Source organism: Acomys minous (assembly GCF_964271855.1).
Source record: "Acomys minous genome assembly, chromosome: 12".
NCBI classification, from domain to species: Eukaryota; Metazoa; Chordata; class Mammalia; order Rodentia; family Muridae; genus Acomys; species Acomys minous.
The window spans coordinates 61734096-61749611 of record NC_140493.1 but is presented as its reverse complement, the minus strand read 5'-3'; the positions used below and the strand labels follow the sequence as shown (position 1 = coordinate 61749611).

The following is a 15516-nucleotide window of genomic DNA, read 5'->3' as shown; positions in this document are numbered from 1 at the left end:
TTCATGTCTTGATTCCTACTAATGAAGATTTGGTTGTAAGTATAGTTATGAGAGTTCAGCCCATTTACTTTAAAATTGCATTTTTTACCTTTTAAATGCTGAACTCTGAAACCTAACACAAATACTGTAAGAACATCTGAGGTAGATAATTAAAGTATAATTAACTTTAAATACCTTGGTGAAGGAGTATAAAAATTATTTAAATTCAATCAGCTAGTACATTTGCAGTTTTCTTTTATTAGGTGTGAAATCTAAGAATCCCCTGCCAACTCTGGAGGGCTCCATCCAGAATGTTGAGCTGAAGTACTGCAGCACATCAGTGGTCACATGTGCCTCTGGGACCGTGGGATCAATAAAAATTTGTGCCAAAGCCCCAGGTATGTGCAGCTGGACCGTGTAAAACTTTATTGCCTGTGTAGGAGAATCGGCCTTTCCTTTTACAAGGAGCATTTGCTGAAACAAGAATTTACTCATTGTTCCTATGAATCAGAGCTTTTCATTGTTTTATTTATACTTAATAATTTTAACAGTGCAGGGATGATACTTACTGACTTTAACCAATTAATTTTCAGGTGAACAGCTTTGCATAGCTTTAACAATAGTTATAAGGAAAAATTAAAAGAATATTCTTACTGTTTTGATGGAAATGTGAATTATGTGTGATCATTAACTTAATATTGAATTAAACTGTTAGCATAGTAGATTCAAAGACTAAATTTGGGTCTTATAAAAGTTTGGTTGTAATTGTATAACTGTCTTGCAGCATTTTGTTTTATATTCTCTTTAAGGTATTTTTGTTTGTTTGTTTGTTTGTTTGTTTTTGAGACAAGGTTTCTCTGTGTAGCCTTGGCTGGCCTGGACTCACTCTGTAGATCATGCTGGCCTTGAACTCTCAGAGATCAGCCTGCCTCTGCCTCCCCGAGTGCTGGGATTACAGGCACGCGTCACTGTACCTGGCTTTCTTAAGCTATTTTCAGCTCTTTCAGCAAACTTAAATTCTATCATATTATAGTATGTATTTTGCTGAAGTATATCTTTGTCATCTTATTTTGTTCTGAACATGTTCTACATTCACTAGCAAAGTGCCAAAACTTAATTTTAAAATCTAAAATAGCTTTATTAGTCAGACTCTTAGATTATTAACTAGGTATAGTATTAGCATGGCAACTATTATTGAACCATTATTTTAGTCATATATTTTCAGATCAAGAATTCCTAAACTACTATATTTTACATAAGAAATATTATTTAAAATTTTTTATTCTTTTAAACAGCTTTTTCAATCAATATTTCTATTCAGGTGAAAGTGGAAAAGAGAAGTTGATTCCTTTGCTTCAGGGTCCTTCTGACACCAGAGACCTTCATAGCACCAAGTGGCTTAATGAAAGTAGGAAGCCCGAGTCTCTTCTAGCTCCAGATTTGATAGCCTTTACCATCCGAGTTCCCCAGCACATGGACTACTGCCGCCACGCTGGTAAGTGCAGTCACATCAGGCCTCCCTCAGAGTGCATCCTCGTTCTTAGAGATGCCCTTGAATGTGGACTTTTAAGTCAAATTTTGGGGAATATAGTTATTCTTTTCTAAGATTCTGTTTATTTCATATCATATCATCATATCATGTCATATGAAGTATTTATGTCATTTTTTTAAAATGAGAGATTCAAACTCCATGTTTACAATGTAACCAGAGAAGTGGTGTGTGTGTGTGTGTGTGTGTGTGTGTGTGTGTGTGTGTGTGTGTGTGTGTGTGTGTTTTGGACTAAAGCTTTTTCTATAATATGGATTTTCTAATGTGGCTGTGACCCACAGTTTACCATATGAAAATTACTCATTTGGCCCACTCATGTCTTATTTAAAAGCAAAGCGTTTTGGTAATGAAAATTTTAAAAATCTAAATCAGAATGACTCTGAAGTTGTGATTTTATTTAAGGTTATGTTTTTTTTGTTTTTGCATTACTATTTATCCGGTACTATAGTAGCAGAACCTCATGTGTCACGGTGAGAAGCAGTGTCCCGAGATGAATGTAGAGTAGGAAAAAGAGAAGCCATGAGCACCAGAGACCGGTGTTGGCTGCGTGAACAGTGATGTGTTCTTAAACGTGAGGCTAGAGCTGAGGGTTCCTTAAGGACTCATCAATGACCTTCTAAATAGTGCATAGGAGAGAAAGAGAGAGAGAGCTCTGTTAATGCCACTCAGTACACACTGTAACTTAGAGTACGTGCTAATATGTCCAGTACAAAAATATGAAAAGACATCATTATCCAGGCAGTAAGTATGTGTAGGCAGACACCAAGGAAACAAATGGGTGCACAGACTTAAGACTGTCATAGAGATGTGACATCATGTGTTACAGTCTGTGTGCCACTTAGTCACTAGCCACATTTGAAAAGGAAATGAGGAGTTTGAAAGGCTAGTTTTATAATGTTTTGCCATGATATTATGCAAAGAGGAACACTATTCCAAAAGAAGGAATTGTTTACAAATCAGCATGCCGCTGGCACACACCCAGATACCCAGACCCGTGGCGTAGAATAGAAGACCCATGATGATCCCACACAACTAATGCAGTCTGAATTTTGCCAGAGGCATCCAAAACATACTTCAGAAAGAATGGTAGCCCCTTTAACAGGTGTTGCTAGTAAAAACTGAATATGCATGCACAGGAATCCAAAAGTAGTTACCTGTTCTTCACCCTGTCTTAATAAACTCCAAATGGACGAGAGCTGTAAGGCTTGACACTTTGCGACAGTTACGGGTAAGAGGACAAGTAGCATTGACTCCCTAGGACTGCAAGCATCCCAGGAATAACGGGAGCACTTGAGCAATATGATCACATGAAGTCGCCCAGGTTCTGCCAGGACCCACAACACAGGGCACTGATAGCCCAGAGATAACAGACACAACTGTAAGTACGATAACATGAAATTAAGACATTTGTGCAGAGGAAAGGGAACATTCAGCAGAGTGAAGAGACTGCTACAGAATCAGAAAGTGTTCACTAGGTATTCACAGGAAGGGTCGGGAGTGTTAACATGTAAAGCACATAAACAATGAAAGCAACATGTTAAAAAAAAAAGGAAAGAATTCAGTTAGTAAGTAGGCAAATGAACGTGACAGATACGTGTAAAGTGCTGAAGTACCATAGGCACATGAGAACATGTTCAGAATCCAGGTCAAATACACTGGAATTCTGTCTTATCCCAGTCAGAATGAACTCTTTCTTTCTTTCTTTCTTTCTTTCTTTCTTTCTTTCTTTTTTTGTGATATCTAATATAAATGCTACATAAATACAGTGTTGAGAAATTAATGACAATAAAGATATTTGTACATGCTCTTTCACAATTTCTGTCAGAAGACATGAATGCAGGAGGAGTGATAACGTGGTGCTGCTGAGAATGTGCGTACGTTTAGTCACTGTAGGGATCAGTTTAGAGGCTCCTTCCTCAGAGTTAAAAGTGGAACTATTTTATGATTCAGCTACACTATTTCTAGATATGTGTTTTAAAGAGTCCCTCTGTGCTAACTACAGACATACTTTGTGTCCATGTTTATTTTCATATTACTAACAAAGCCAAGTTATGGAATCAGCCCATATGTTCATCAGTAGATGAGGGGGTGAAGAAAGTGGCACATAAATGTACACACACACACACACACACACACACACACACACACACACACAGAGTCTCTCTCTCTCTCTCTCTCTCTCTAATATTTTTCAGTAATAAGGAAGAATAAAATGCCATTTTCAGAGAACTGTTTGGAAGTGGTGGTCATCATGTTAAGTGAAACATTGTTGTTGAGTGTGGTTACTGCTCTAGAACGTGTCCATAGCGTGTGTGCTCTCTAGGAACATGAGAAGTCATGATGGCCTCTCAGTTTACACTCCACGTGTCTGGATGCGGTCAGCTCAGTCTCTCAGCACTGTTAGGAGACCCTTCACAGCGTGGCCCTCTCCATTTTCTCTCCCTCTTCCTCACGGTGATTATGTTTTTACATTTGCTGATTTTTTTTATATTAACCATTCTTAACATCTGTCCTAGTTCTTTCTATATCTGCTTAGTCCCAGTTCAGTGTCAGCACCTCTGTTCAGTTTCTGTCTCTTTGGGGGAGCTTCCTCCGAATCTCTTCCATCTCCCTTCCTCCTCACCCAGTTTTAATAGGTCTGTTACTGTTTGTCATATAATTCCACATATTTTTCTTTCTTGGCTTTTGTGATAGCACAAGCTTGCATAGTCTGTCTTCACCACTGAACAGTGATTTCCAGAGTTTGGCACTGGCTGTTTGTCACATTTTCTTCTGGACCTTACGTTGTCTGACATGTAAAGAGTGCTTAAGATGATTTGATGGGTGGTGAATAAAATAATGAACATTCATGACGAGTGGCCAAAGGCATGAATGTGTTTGACACATAACTAGTATGTTGTTAATGCTCCTAGTTTTCTCACCCATTTCCTTTCCATGTTTCTGTCTTCTTTTGGACAGGTAACGATGCTGGTAGAGAGTATCTGTCAGCTTCTTCCTCTCTAGTGTTAGTAACCACTCAATAACTTGGTCACTGGTGTTGTCCTGGCTCCACTCTTTACAGTGGCGTGAACGGATATGTCAGGCTTCCATGTGCCTCACAAACTTAGCTTTTCAGCTTTCCTACACACCTCTAATTCTCAACACAACACCACTTGTTCTGTTGGTTCTGTTAACATGCTAGTCTCCATAGGCCTGCTGGGTTGTTTACAAAGCCTGAGCTTAAAGGCACTGATTAACACTTGTTTTGAGTTATCATTTCCACAATGTCTGTATAGTTCATAGCCCTGGAAGATAACATACACTGCCTACATTAGGAGACAAAGGGCCTACTGCCTATCTTAAAACAGCTTCTCCACTCAGTGTTTTATAGCATGTTTTTATTTTTATTTTTTGGCATGCACATACATTTATTTGTACATACACTTATATCCACATACATTATAGAATATTTTTTAGTAATAAGGAAGAACAAAATCATACCATTTTCAGAAAAAAGTTTTAAAGTGGTGATCATCCTGTGAAATGTAGGCAGATGAATATTGTGTGCTTTCTCTCACATTTGAGCAAAATAAAAGGCTACAAAATTATAATGGTGATTATTAGGGAAGTGAGGAGGACAGAGAAGATGGAAAGGGCAACAGAAAAGCTTCAACATATAGGTATACAACACACACACATATACACACACACACATACACACATACGCACATATACACATGCACACACAACACACATACACACATACCACACACACATATATACACATATACACACACCACACACACATACACACACTCATACACACCACACACACACACACACACACACACACACACACACACACACACACGGGATTGTGAAGCACTTTGACAGTTAATGAATTCGGATAAAGCCAGGCATGGTGGTGCATGCCTTTAATCCCAGCACATGGGAGGCAGAGGCAGGCGGATTGCTGTGAGTTCAAGGCCAGCCTGATGTACAAAGCAAGTCCATGACAGCCCAGGCTACACAGAGAAACCCTGTCTTGAAAAACACACACAAAAAAGAGAAGTAGTATACTTCTTTAGGAATTATCTTCTTTAAAGAAGATTTTAGTTTCTGAATAATCATATGTTAAGCACAGACTGATAGAAGGATGAGATCAAAACCTAAACTAGGATACTACCTATGGATAAAAGATTGTTTTCGTAGTATTTCAAGGAAGAGAGAGACTTTGTGAATCAAATGGTCTCTTAGCTCCTCTGCTCTTACAGCACAAAAATAGCCATTGGTAGAGCATAAGTCAGTGGATGTGACAGTGTTCCAACACAGCTTTTTTTACTAATATGGAAGGAAAGTGGTTAGTTTGGCCTTTGGGTTTCTCTACCCCTGTTCAGAGCAGTAGGCTTGCTGATTCAATAAGCTATCTTTGTTAACTTCTGTTTAATCATGTTTTAAAATATGTATTATAATAAGCACGTCTGCACAATTATTCCTCTGTATCCTTGGATCATGAAGTCATTAGGCAGTTGTGCTCAGCTGACCACCAGGCTCTGAGCTGCTGTCTGGTAACGCATGGTAGTGTTTGAATCCACCATATACTTTTGAGTTCAATGGCGTCTTCTAGGGTTTTTGTTTTTCTACATGCAATATTAGAATAATTTAATGAACCAAGCATATTTAAATAATAATACAATCTTTTTCCTAACAACATTTGTTTTATTTCTCATAATTTAAGACCATTCTTTATTCAGCTCCCAAAATTAATTTACCTCTCACAAGTTTTCAAAACATTCTAGAAACGAGTTGATGTAAGAAAATTGTCTGTGACACCCCTGGCATGTACCAGGTCACACTTTATAGTTTCTTTTTTGTTAAGGAAGTTCACATCATCGGGATTAGATTTCTGTTTGGTGGCATTTTTATGGTTTCTGTGTATAAATGTTAATGTAATTTTGTGTTTGGTTTATACATTACTCTTTAAGTGTGATTTTTTTTTTTAATTTAGGGCATTTTAAAATTCAAAATTTCTGCCCACCTTGGAAATCCTACCCACATTCATAGCTTAGGACATAGTAGGGAATTCATACATTTATAGAGCCAGTTTCAATGTGAGTTTGATTACTCTTTCAAACAGGAAACTGGATTTGAATTGAATGTGTCTATCTGTGCTTGGCTATCACTGATGTTACAGCCAACCTGTAAGTCAAGATGTCAGCCTTTCAGACTGAAGTGTCAACCTCTCATAGCTGGGACCCCATCTGCCTTAGACCTGGGCAGGTCCTGTGCATGGTTCCTCAGTCTCTGTGACTTTATAGGCGAGTCAGTCCTTTTGCCCAGAAGGCCTGTTTCCTTGGTCTCTTCCTTCCCCAGTGGCTCCTACCGTCTTCCTGCCTCCTCTTCCCTGAGTCCTGAGGGAGGGATTTTATGGAGACATGTCATTTAGGACTGATTGTTCCAGATTTCTCATTCTCTGCACACTGCTGCTTGTTCTCTGCATGCTGTCAGTTGTGTGTCTCTGTATTTGTTCTTATGTATTTCGGAGAGAAGCTGCTCTGATGGTGGCTACCAAGACACTGTTCTGCTAGCATTGCAGAATGTTGTCAGGAGCCATTTCATCACTGTTCCTTTAGCAGAGCAGTAGCAGGCCTCCTGCCCAGCAGAAGGCGCCAACACAGAATGAGCTCAGTGGGACCTGGGAGGTTCTTTGCCTCACAGCCTTTGTCTGGGCATTTATTCTCCATTTTTAGCCCTACACATCATATATTATGATTTCTGATTTCATTTTTATTGGTTTTCTGTGTGTGCAAATGTGTGTCTCAGTGTCGATATGTGTTTCTTGTGCTTTTTCTTTAGCGCTTTTAATTTTATTATTATTTATTATTATTATTTTAGTTGTTCTTTTTTATTCTAATGAGAGAAAGAAAGGGTGTGATTTTGATGAATGGGGAAGTGGGCAGGGTCTGGGAGGAGTTGGGGGAGGTGAAACTGTAGTCAGAATATGAAAAAACATTATTTTCAATAAAAAAAGAAGAGTTCCCTTTTGTCTTTATAGCATTATCAAAAATACTCAGTTTAGTATCTCACATCATTGCTCTGCCTTTGACTTTGTAGCAGCTTCCTTTACACCTTCCCCTTACTGCATTCTGCTCTTGGCACTGTTTATAGGGAAGGATCCGACGGTTCTTGTGGGGCTTTAGGGTGTCCGTTCACACTCTGTCTTCATAACATGTTTTGGTAAGACTCTTAAACGATGTGAACATTTATGCAGATTTGTTGTTAGAAGTAGACAGACAGACGTTTTTGTGGCTTTTTATATGTTGAAGCATTTGATCGCCGTGATTTATTCATAGATAATATTTTAAAATGAGTTTTAGATAAACTTTTTCTTTTTGTATATGTTGTGTTTTGCCCATGCAGTGCATCTTTTCTTACACAAATGCCTTTTGTGCAAAAATAATCTTCCATAGTTTATATATCTACATTACTTTATGAACCTCCATGTAAAATTTTTTATACTGAATTCTGTATAATTTACCCTAATTTATTTTGTTCACCATTAATAAGGAAGACTTCTTTTAAAATCTCTGCATGACTTTAATTATTTGTGCAAATTGAATTACATGCTTACATTTTTTTCCCTCCTTCCCTCCCTCCCTCCCTCCCTCCCTTCCTCCCTCCCTCCCTCCCTCCCTCCCTCTCGGCCTTAGAAACTGATGTGTTTGGTTTGAGTGAACTATTTCTCAGTGTTTTTGGCATTTGAATACTTGGGCCCCACTTGGTGGCTTTGGGGAGGCGTAGGAGGTGTGGCCTCCTGGAAAAGCATGTCACCTGTAACAGGCTTTGAGGTTTCAGAGCCATGAGCTATTTTCAGTTCACTTTCTCTGCTTTCTGTTTTCGGCTTAAGATGTGAGTCCTCTGCTTCTGTTTCAGCAGCCGCATCTGCTGCTGTCTTCTTACCTACCATGACAGACTCACTCCTCTGGAACTGTAAGCCCAACCAAACCCCTCTGTAAGTTACAGTGGTCATGGTTTTTAACACAGCAGCAGGAGAGTGACTAAGATGCTCGCTCTTGCAGTGTAGACCAAGCTGACCTGGAACTTGAGATCTTTGCCCTCATCCATGTTGAGTGCCAGGACACACACCACCAGTTTTTCCTTAATGTACAATACTCAAAACAACATTTTCATCCTAGAGTTAGAAGCATGGAACATGGTGTTTTCAATGCTTTTCTGCAATGATGTGAACTTAAGTGTTCCTTGTAACATAATTTTTGCCAATTTAATGTAATATTGCCAATTTAAGACTTCTTTTATTCTTTAGAATAATTAACTTCATAAACCAGTATAAGGGTTTAAATTAGGTTTTCATGAGTAGAACTAGTTTTACCTGTTATTTATTAAATATGGAAGGGGTTGCTATTGTTTTGTAAAGTCAAAATTGCAATTCTGGACTTAGGAAATTCAGTTCAGTTGTATTACTTAGACCTGCTTTTTGATTAAAACATAACAGAAAATGTACTCCATTCAAAATTCTTTTGTCAGATAGGAGTTCCTAAGGAAGTCAAAATAGAGACGTTGCTTTTATTAGAGAAGTGTCTTATATCACAAAATTCTCTTCATAATGTAAAATTAGGTGAGTTGCCTTGAAGTTATGCTTTTAGTAATTTTGACAGGACACTTGACTAGAAATGCTTATATATTGGACCAACTGAAGAGAATTCACGTTTGTGTTTTGGGTATACATATTTAAAAATTACACCCATCTATTGTACTATATTTCCTCTGTCCTCCCTGAGGGCCTTACTATGTACTTTATCTATAATTGTTGCCAGTTTCTATCCTTGTTCCCACTGGGCTCCTGGTGCAGGCGTCTTGTCCTCTTGGTGACAGAGCTTGCCCAAAGGATTTCATGCTCCTAGCAGTTTTGTTCATGGGAATTAGAAGCAAAATGTAACTACAGCTGAACAGAGAGTCTATTTTTGTAATTTTGGAGTTTGGGCTCTGTTATTGGAACTAAATGAAGAGATGCAGGTGTTCCCCAGTCCAGGGCCTTCGGGAGTTTTGAGGGTAAATGCTTGAAAAGAAAATGCATGTGTTTCCAGAGTCAAACAGCAGCTGTGAGACAAGGATTTATGTTTTTTCTCAGAACTTCGGGATTTCAGAAAGTTACATTTAATCACAAGCACAGGAGGGGCAGCAAATGTTAAAGATGTTATGCATAAAAGCAAGTTTGTGATCTCTTTACCATGCAGACTAGCTGTGGGGCCATGTGAGCAACGTGACTTCTAAGCATGGTGTAAATAGTTTCGAAAGGATACAGCATTTTGAGAATGTTGCATTTGTAGTGCAATTTTTTTATCTGACTAATTAATGAAACAATGTATTTTCCACTTAGAGGAGCAAACACACACACATGAGATTATAGATGTGGAAAAATACTTTCCCACATATACTTTGATTATAGCTTTCCTTGATAAAACTTTTAAGTCTTAACAATCTTCTCATAAAACTAAAATATTTTTAAATATAATAAATATAAGCCTCTATAATACCATTTTTAATTTTAACACATTGATGCTTAAATATATAGTTCAGAATACACACTTAAAATGCTTTTTCAAATCATGAAATTACTTTTTAGTTGCTAAAGGACTACTTTTCGTTATTGATATTCTTATATTTTAATTTTTCTTCCTTTTAAAACTGTTTCTGTTTGACTTTCTGAGATGTGTCTTCCTGGCAGGCTTGGTACTCAGACTGAGGCCCAGACTGTCCACAGACTTGCATCAGTTTTCTGCCTTCTACCCTTGGAGTGCAAGGATCATAGGTGTGTGCCACCATGCCTTGGCTAGTGTGCTTACTTTTTTTTGTATAGTTATTCATTATTTATTAATTTATGCAATAAGTACTTTGTCACACATTTTCTGCATGTAGAAATTTAATAATCAGCGTTGCTAGTTAAAACTCTAATATGTTCAGAAGATACACATAAACAGTCCGGGAAGACTGAGTGAGTGGTGTGATAGATAAGGGTGTCTGTGCTCTGCTCTTGTGGCCTCAAGTCTCTCTTTGTAGCTTGTAGTACTGGGAACAAGCTAACCTTTCTGAGCATTGCTTTCTCATCTTCAAGAAAACTGATTCATTTTTCTCATATAGTTTCCATGAAGATCAAGTTAACATAATAAACTAAGTATTTTGTTAACTGAAATATATTACAAACTTCAATTAATTATTTTAAAATTAATAACAGTGTATTAATTAGGCATTTCAAGTTTTTTTGATTCTGTTATTTTCCTTTATTGTTCTGTTCATCCCACCTGATCCCTTTCCACTTCCACTTTTTCTTCTAGTTACTTTATAAACCTGGGAGTGTATCGCTCTGACACTGGACTGTAAAGCCTTTACCTAGTTCCAGAATTTTCTTTCCACATTTAAGTGTCTTCTGAAGTCATGGATTGGGAGTCAGAAGCAGTTTCAATAGCAACAGGAAATTACTTTGCTCCTTTGAAAAGTCCTGGATTCTGGAAGGAAGCCAGAGGGAGAAATCCTCTGCGCCTGTGGGCAGTCACTTGTTTCCCTCTTTTGTAGCACAAAGTCAGGATTTAGGCATTTTTTTTTTAACTGTAAGTTTAGTAAAAGTAAAGTGATATTAAAAAAAATAGTGGCAGTTTCATGAGTAAGTAGCAAATTAATATAGAAGAAATAGTTCGGAAATGGACTACACATGAACTAAGCTGTAAAGCAACTGTAAAATGTGTAGATTTAATCATTTATTTAATGTCTCTTTAAGTGGATCAAAAGCCACTATTATTATCCAAGTTTATATTTTAGAAAATGATGTAATTCTTCAAATTATGCCTAAGTTTTGCAAATGTTGGTTTATCTGTTTAAGATCCAGTAACACTAACCTTGTGAATCTGTCCAAATTTTGAGGTTGCCTATTTAGTAACTTTATGATAAAAATTCAGGGTTGAAATACCTATTACCTTTGCTCTTTATCCGTTTCCTAGCTGTTCTAGCCCCATCCCAATCCCCTACCTCAGAGACAGCTTTTGCATCTCATTATCATATGATTGGGAGTTCTAAAGGCAGAGGCCATTGCTAGAATATGAGAAAGAAAAAATATTTTTTTGCCATTTGTTTGTAGCCTTACTGTTTATAGGTCTTTGTCATTTCATTCTTAAACTGTACAGTAGGAGAAAAATATCATCTGGTTCATAGAGAATAATTTGGAATAAAGGGAAACTAATAATTCTGCAAAGATATGGGATAGAAGAGTGTTTACATTTTTAATTAGCTTGTTATTATTGAGGAAACCTGGCAGATATTACAAGAAGGCTGAAAGAAAAAATTTAAAACCCACAAATATTTATAGACCAGTATTATTATAAGTTGGATAATGCATAAATTATCTTCTTTTCAGGAGTGAGAGGGAGAATAACTATACTTCATCCTGAAGGAGTTTGTTAATATTTGCATACCATAATGGAGAATTACTTTATATTGCTATCATTTACTTAAAAGGAATGTAGTGTGCTGTGTGTGCATGCATCAACTGAACTCAAAGATGATGCCAAGTGCAAAGGCCCAAGGAACCAGACTCAGATAACCTGGAAGATATTCTAAGAGGTGTGGAGGACCACGCTGAAACATACCATGTTCCCCTTATCCCCTAACTGGATTCCAGATGGCGAGGCTAATTTTAGCTTGGATAATTTAAAGATAGGCACAAGTTAGAAGTAAGGTGCAGTGCATGGAGGGGACGCTAAGGGGAAATGATTTCCCCGGCAGAGGGCACTGATGAGGTAAGAGTTTCCTCATGTCTGAGGGAGTTAATGATTGCAGTTAAATTTGGTATGGGCCTTAACTTGGTTTGGCCTTTGAAATCTTGGCACACTAAGACCTCTTTATCTAGTTGTTTGCTTAGAAAAATTTCAGGCTAAGGTGCATATTTTATTTTATTGTATTTTATTTTTTTTGGTTGTGGTTGTGGTGTTTTAAATTAAGTAATTATTCTAGCCTGCCTTCAAGTAAATAGTGTATTTCAAATAATTAGAATGTTCTCTTGGGGAAATAATTGAGGCAGCAAGTACTTAAATACCTAATGTGTGCATAATCATTGTTCAGTCATTAAGGAAACAGCTAATCCCACACACCTGAATGAAAAGTTCCCTTTCACAGAAGTGGCATTCTGTTGATTTTCCTAGTTTTATTTTTGTAGTTATTTCTATTTTACATTTATTATGAAAATTCAAAAGGAAATATTTAAACTGCTAGAAGCTATTTGAATATAAAAAGTTAAGAATTCTAAGTAGATTATATCTCTGTTTTTCATTTGTAAAGTAGAAATATGAACTCTCATGGGCACAATTGACTGAGTGACTATAGTAGTTTTGCAAACTCTATTATGGCTAACTTGTGAAGTAACACAAATATAAGTATTTCATAGACAGTAATCCCAGAAGACCAAGTAGAAAAATAAATTATTAGTAACACATGACCTCATAAGCTACAGATAGTCAACAAGATGGATCTTAGGATAACAAACCATTTTACTTGCAGCAGCCCCGCCCCTCCTGCCAGCCCCTTTTTGAGACAAGGTCTCTCTGTATAATGCGGTGGCCCTGTAACTCATTATGTAGGCCAGGTTGCCCTCAAACTCGCAGAGATCTTCTTGTCTCTGCCTGTGGAGTGCTGGGACTAAAGGTATGCATCACACACCTGCCTCACATGTTTTTGATAAACAATAAAATAGAGCTGAGAAAGTTGTGAGACTAATGGCTTTATTATAGTCTTTTTGGATTGTATTTACAGAGTTTGGTTAGACTTTGTCGAAGTCACTCTCCACAGTCCTTGTTCTGAGCTGTATCCTAAGAGAGCAGTCCAAGACACATGCAGAGAATTGTATCAGGTCAGGAAAAATGGCTTAGCATCCCTAGCATTTACAAGCTCACAGCTACTTGTAACTTCTGCTCCTGGGGACACAGTCCCCCCTTCTGGCTCCACTGCTTCCTGCACGCATGCCTGCACACTCCCTCCACCCCCAACACACACAAACTTTATTTAAAATATAAGAATATTCATGTCACTATTTATGACAATCACAAATATTTTTGCTGTTCAATAGTAAATTATAAAGTAATTCAGAATGTATCTTTAGATGTCCCTTGGTAAAAGGAGCCTATAAAATGTCATTGGAAATGTTCATGTTAAAAGCATGTTTTAAAAAGTAGACAGGGTAGCCTACATTGAGCAAGATGAGGAGTGTAGCCTAGTGGAAGAACATTTTCCTGGTCTGCCCAAGGTGCTACAGTCAATTTAGAGCACTGCCAAAATAACAGGTAAAGGCAAGCAAAGTAATGAAAACTGATTTGTGAATTTTTTTCTTGTGGTTGTGACAGTATATCTAACACAAGCAACTCAAGCAAACAAAAGTTAATTTTGGCTCACAGTTGAGCCTCTGCATGGCACCCAAAAGTGTGTCTTCTGTGTGATAGAAAGGCAGATTCATCTTTATAGATGGCAGCTCAGAGTGGATAAGAAGGAACAGGGAGGAAGACAGCAGAGCACCAGCATTGGTCTTTCCGCTTCCTGACCAGAAGCGCAATGTGTCCAGTTAGCTCATGCACCTGTCCGCACCGTCTCTCCCCCAGGATATGCAGGAGAAAGCAACACTGGGCCTGCTGCACTTCCCAGGCATCTACTTACTTAGATGCCGCAGTCAGCCGCAGACACCCTTAGGAACTCTCTTGCAAAGCAAGGCAAGGCTGTTGTTACAGATTTCTACCTTTCTTTATAAAGGAGGTAAAAAGTTAGTAATGCTCTTTTGACTTGAAATGCTTCTATTTTTAGTGGGTTTGTTGGAGTGGAGCATCTGTACATTAAATTTTTAAAAATTTATTTATTTATTTATTTATTTATTTATTTATTTATTTATTTATTTATTCATTCATTCACTTTATCTAATCATAACCCCTCCCTCCTCTCTTTTGGGTCCCACCCTCCCTTCCTCTTCTTCCCCTATTCCTCAGAAAAGGAGAGTCCCTCCACCTCAGCTCATCAAGTCGCATCAGGACTGAGCATGTCCTCCTCCCCTGTGGCCTGGCAAGGCAGTCCCACCAGGGGGAAGTGATAAAAAAGTAGGCAACAGAGTCCATGCCGGAGGCAGCCCCTGTGCCCCCGTACTAGGGGACCCACATGAAGCCTGAGCTGCCCATTGGGTACATCTGTGTAGGGGGCCTAGGTCCAGTCCATGCTCGGTCCTTGGCTGCGCTTCAGTCTCTGTGAGCCTCTCTGGGTCCTAGTTATTTGGCTCTGTTGATCTTCTTGTCTCAACTTTTTGAGAAAGTGGCAGATTGATTTCCTTCATGATTGTGCAAGTTTGCACTCCCACCAGCAATGAAGGAGTGTTACCCTTTCTCCACATCTTTGCTAGCATGTAGTGTCACTTGAGTTTTTGTGTGAAATCTCAGAGGTTTTTTTTTTGTCATTTAAAAATTTTTTATTTTGATTTTAATAATTTATTCAGATTACAACTAAATTGTTATCCCATCACTTGTATCCTCCCATTCCTCCCTCCCTCCTGCTTTCACCCTATTCCCCTCCCCTAGGTCTATGACCGAGGGGGACCTCCTCCCCCGCTACATGGTCATAGGCTATCAAGTCTCATCTTGGTAGCCTGCTTATTCTTTCTTTGAGTGCCACCAGGCCTCCCCACCAGAGTCATTTTTGCATTTCCCCAATGACTAAGGACATTGAACATTTCTTTAAGTGCTTCTTGACCATTAGAGAATTTTCTGTTTAGCTCTGTACCACATTTTTCATTGGATTATTTGGTTTGTTGGTGTTTAATTTCTTGAATTCTTTACATATTTTGGCTATGAGCCCTCTGTCAGATGTAAATCTTTCCTAGTCTGCAGGCTGCTGATTTGTTTTATTGACAGTGTCCTTTGCCTTCACAAGTTTTCAGCTTCATGAGATCCCGTTTATTGTCAGTCTTTGAGCCT

At 38.2% G+C, this 15516-nt stretch overlaps 1 protein-coding gene across 2 annotated transcripts in view; it reads left to right on the top strand.

Annotated features, from left to right (window-relative positions):
* Nucleotides 1-15516, top strand: part of VPS13B (vacuolar protein sorting 13 homolog B) — a 517649-nt gene that overhangs the window by 122206 nt on the left and 379927 nt on the right. For both annotated transcript variants that reach the window (XM_084803053.1, XM_084803052.1), the window contains exons 18-19: nt 243-377; nt 1301-1474. In XM_084803053.1, coding sequence (XP_084659179.1) covers nt 243-377; nt 1301-1474 — 309 coding nt within the window. The remainder of the gene's footprint in view (nt 1-242; nt 378-1300; nt 1475-15516) is intronic.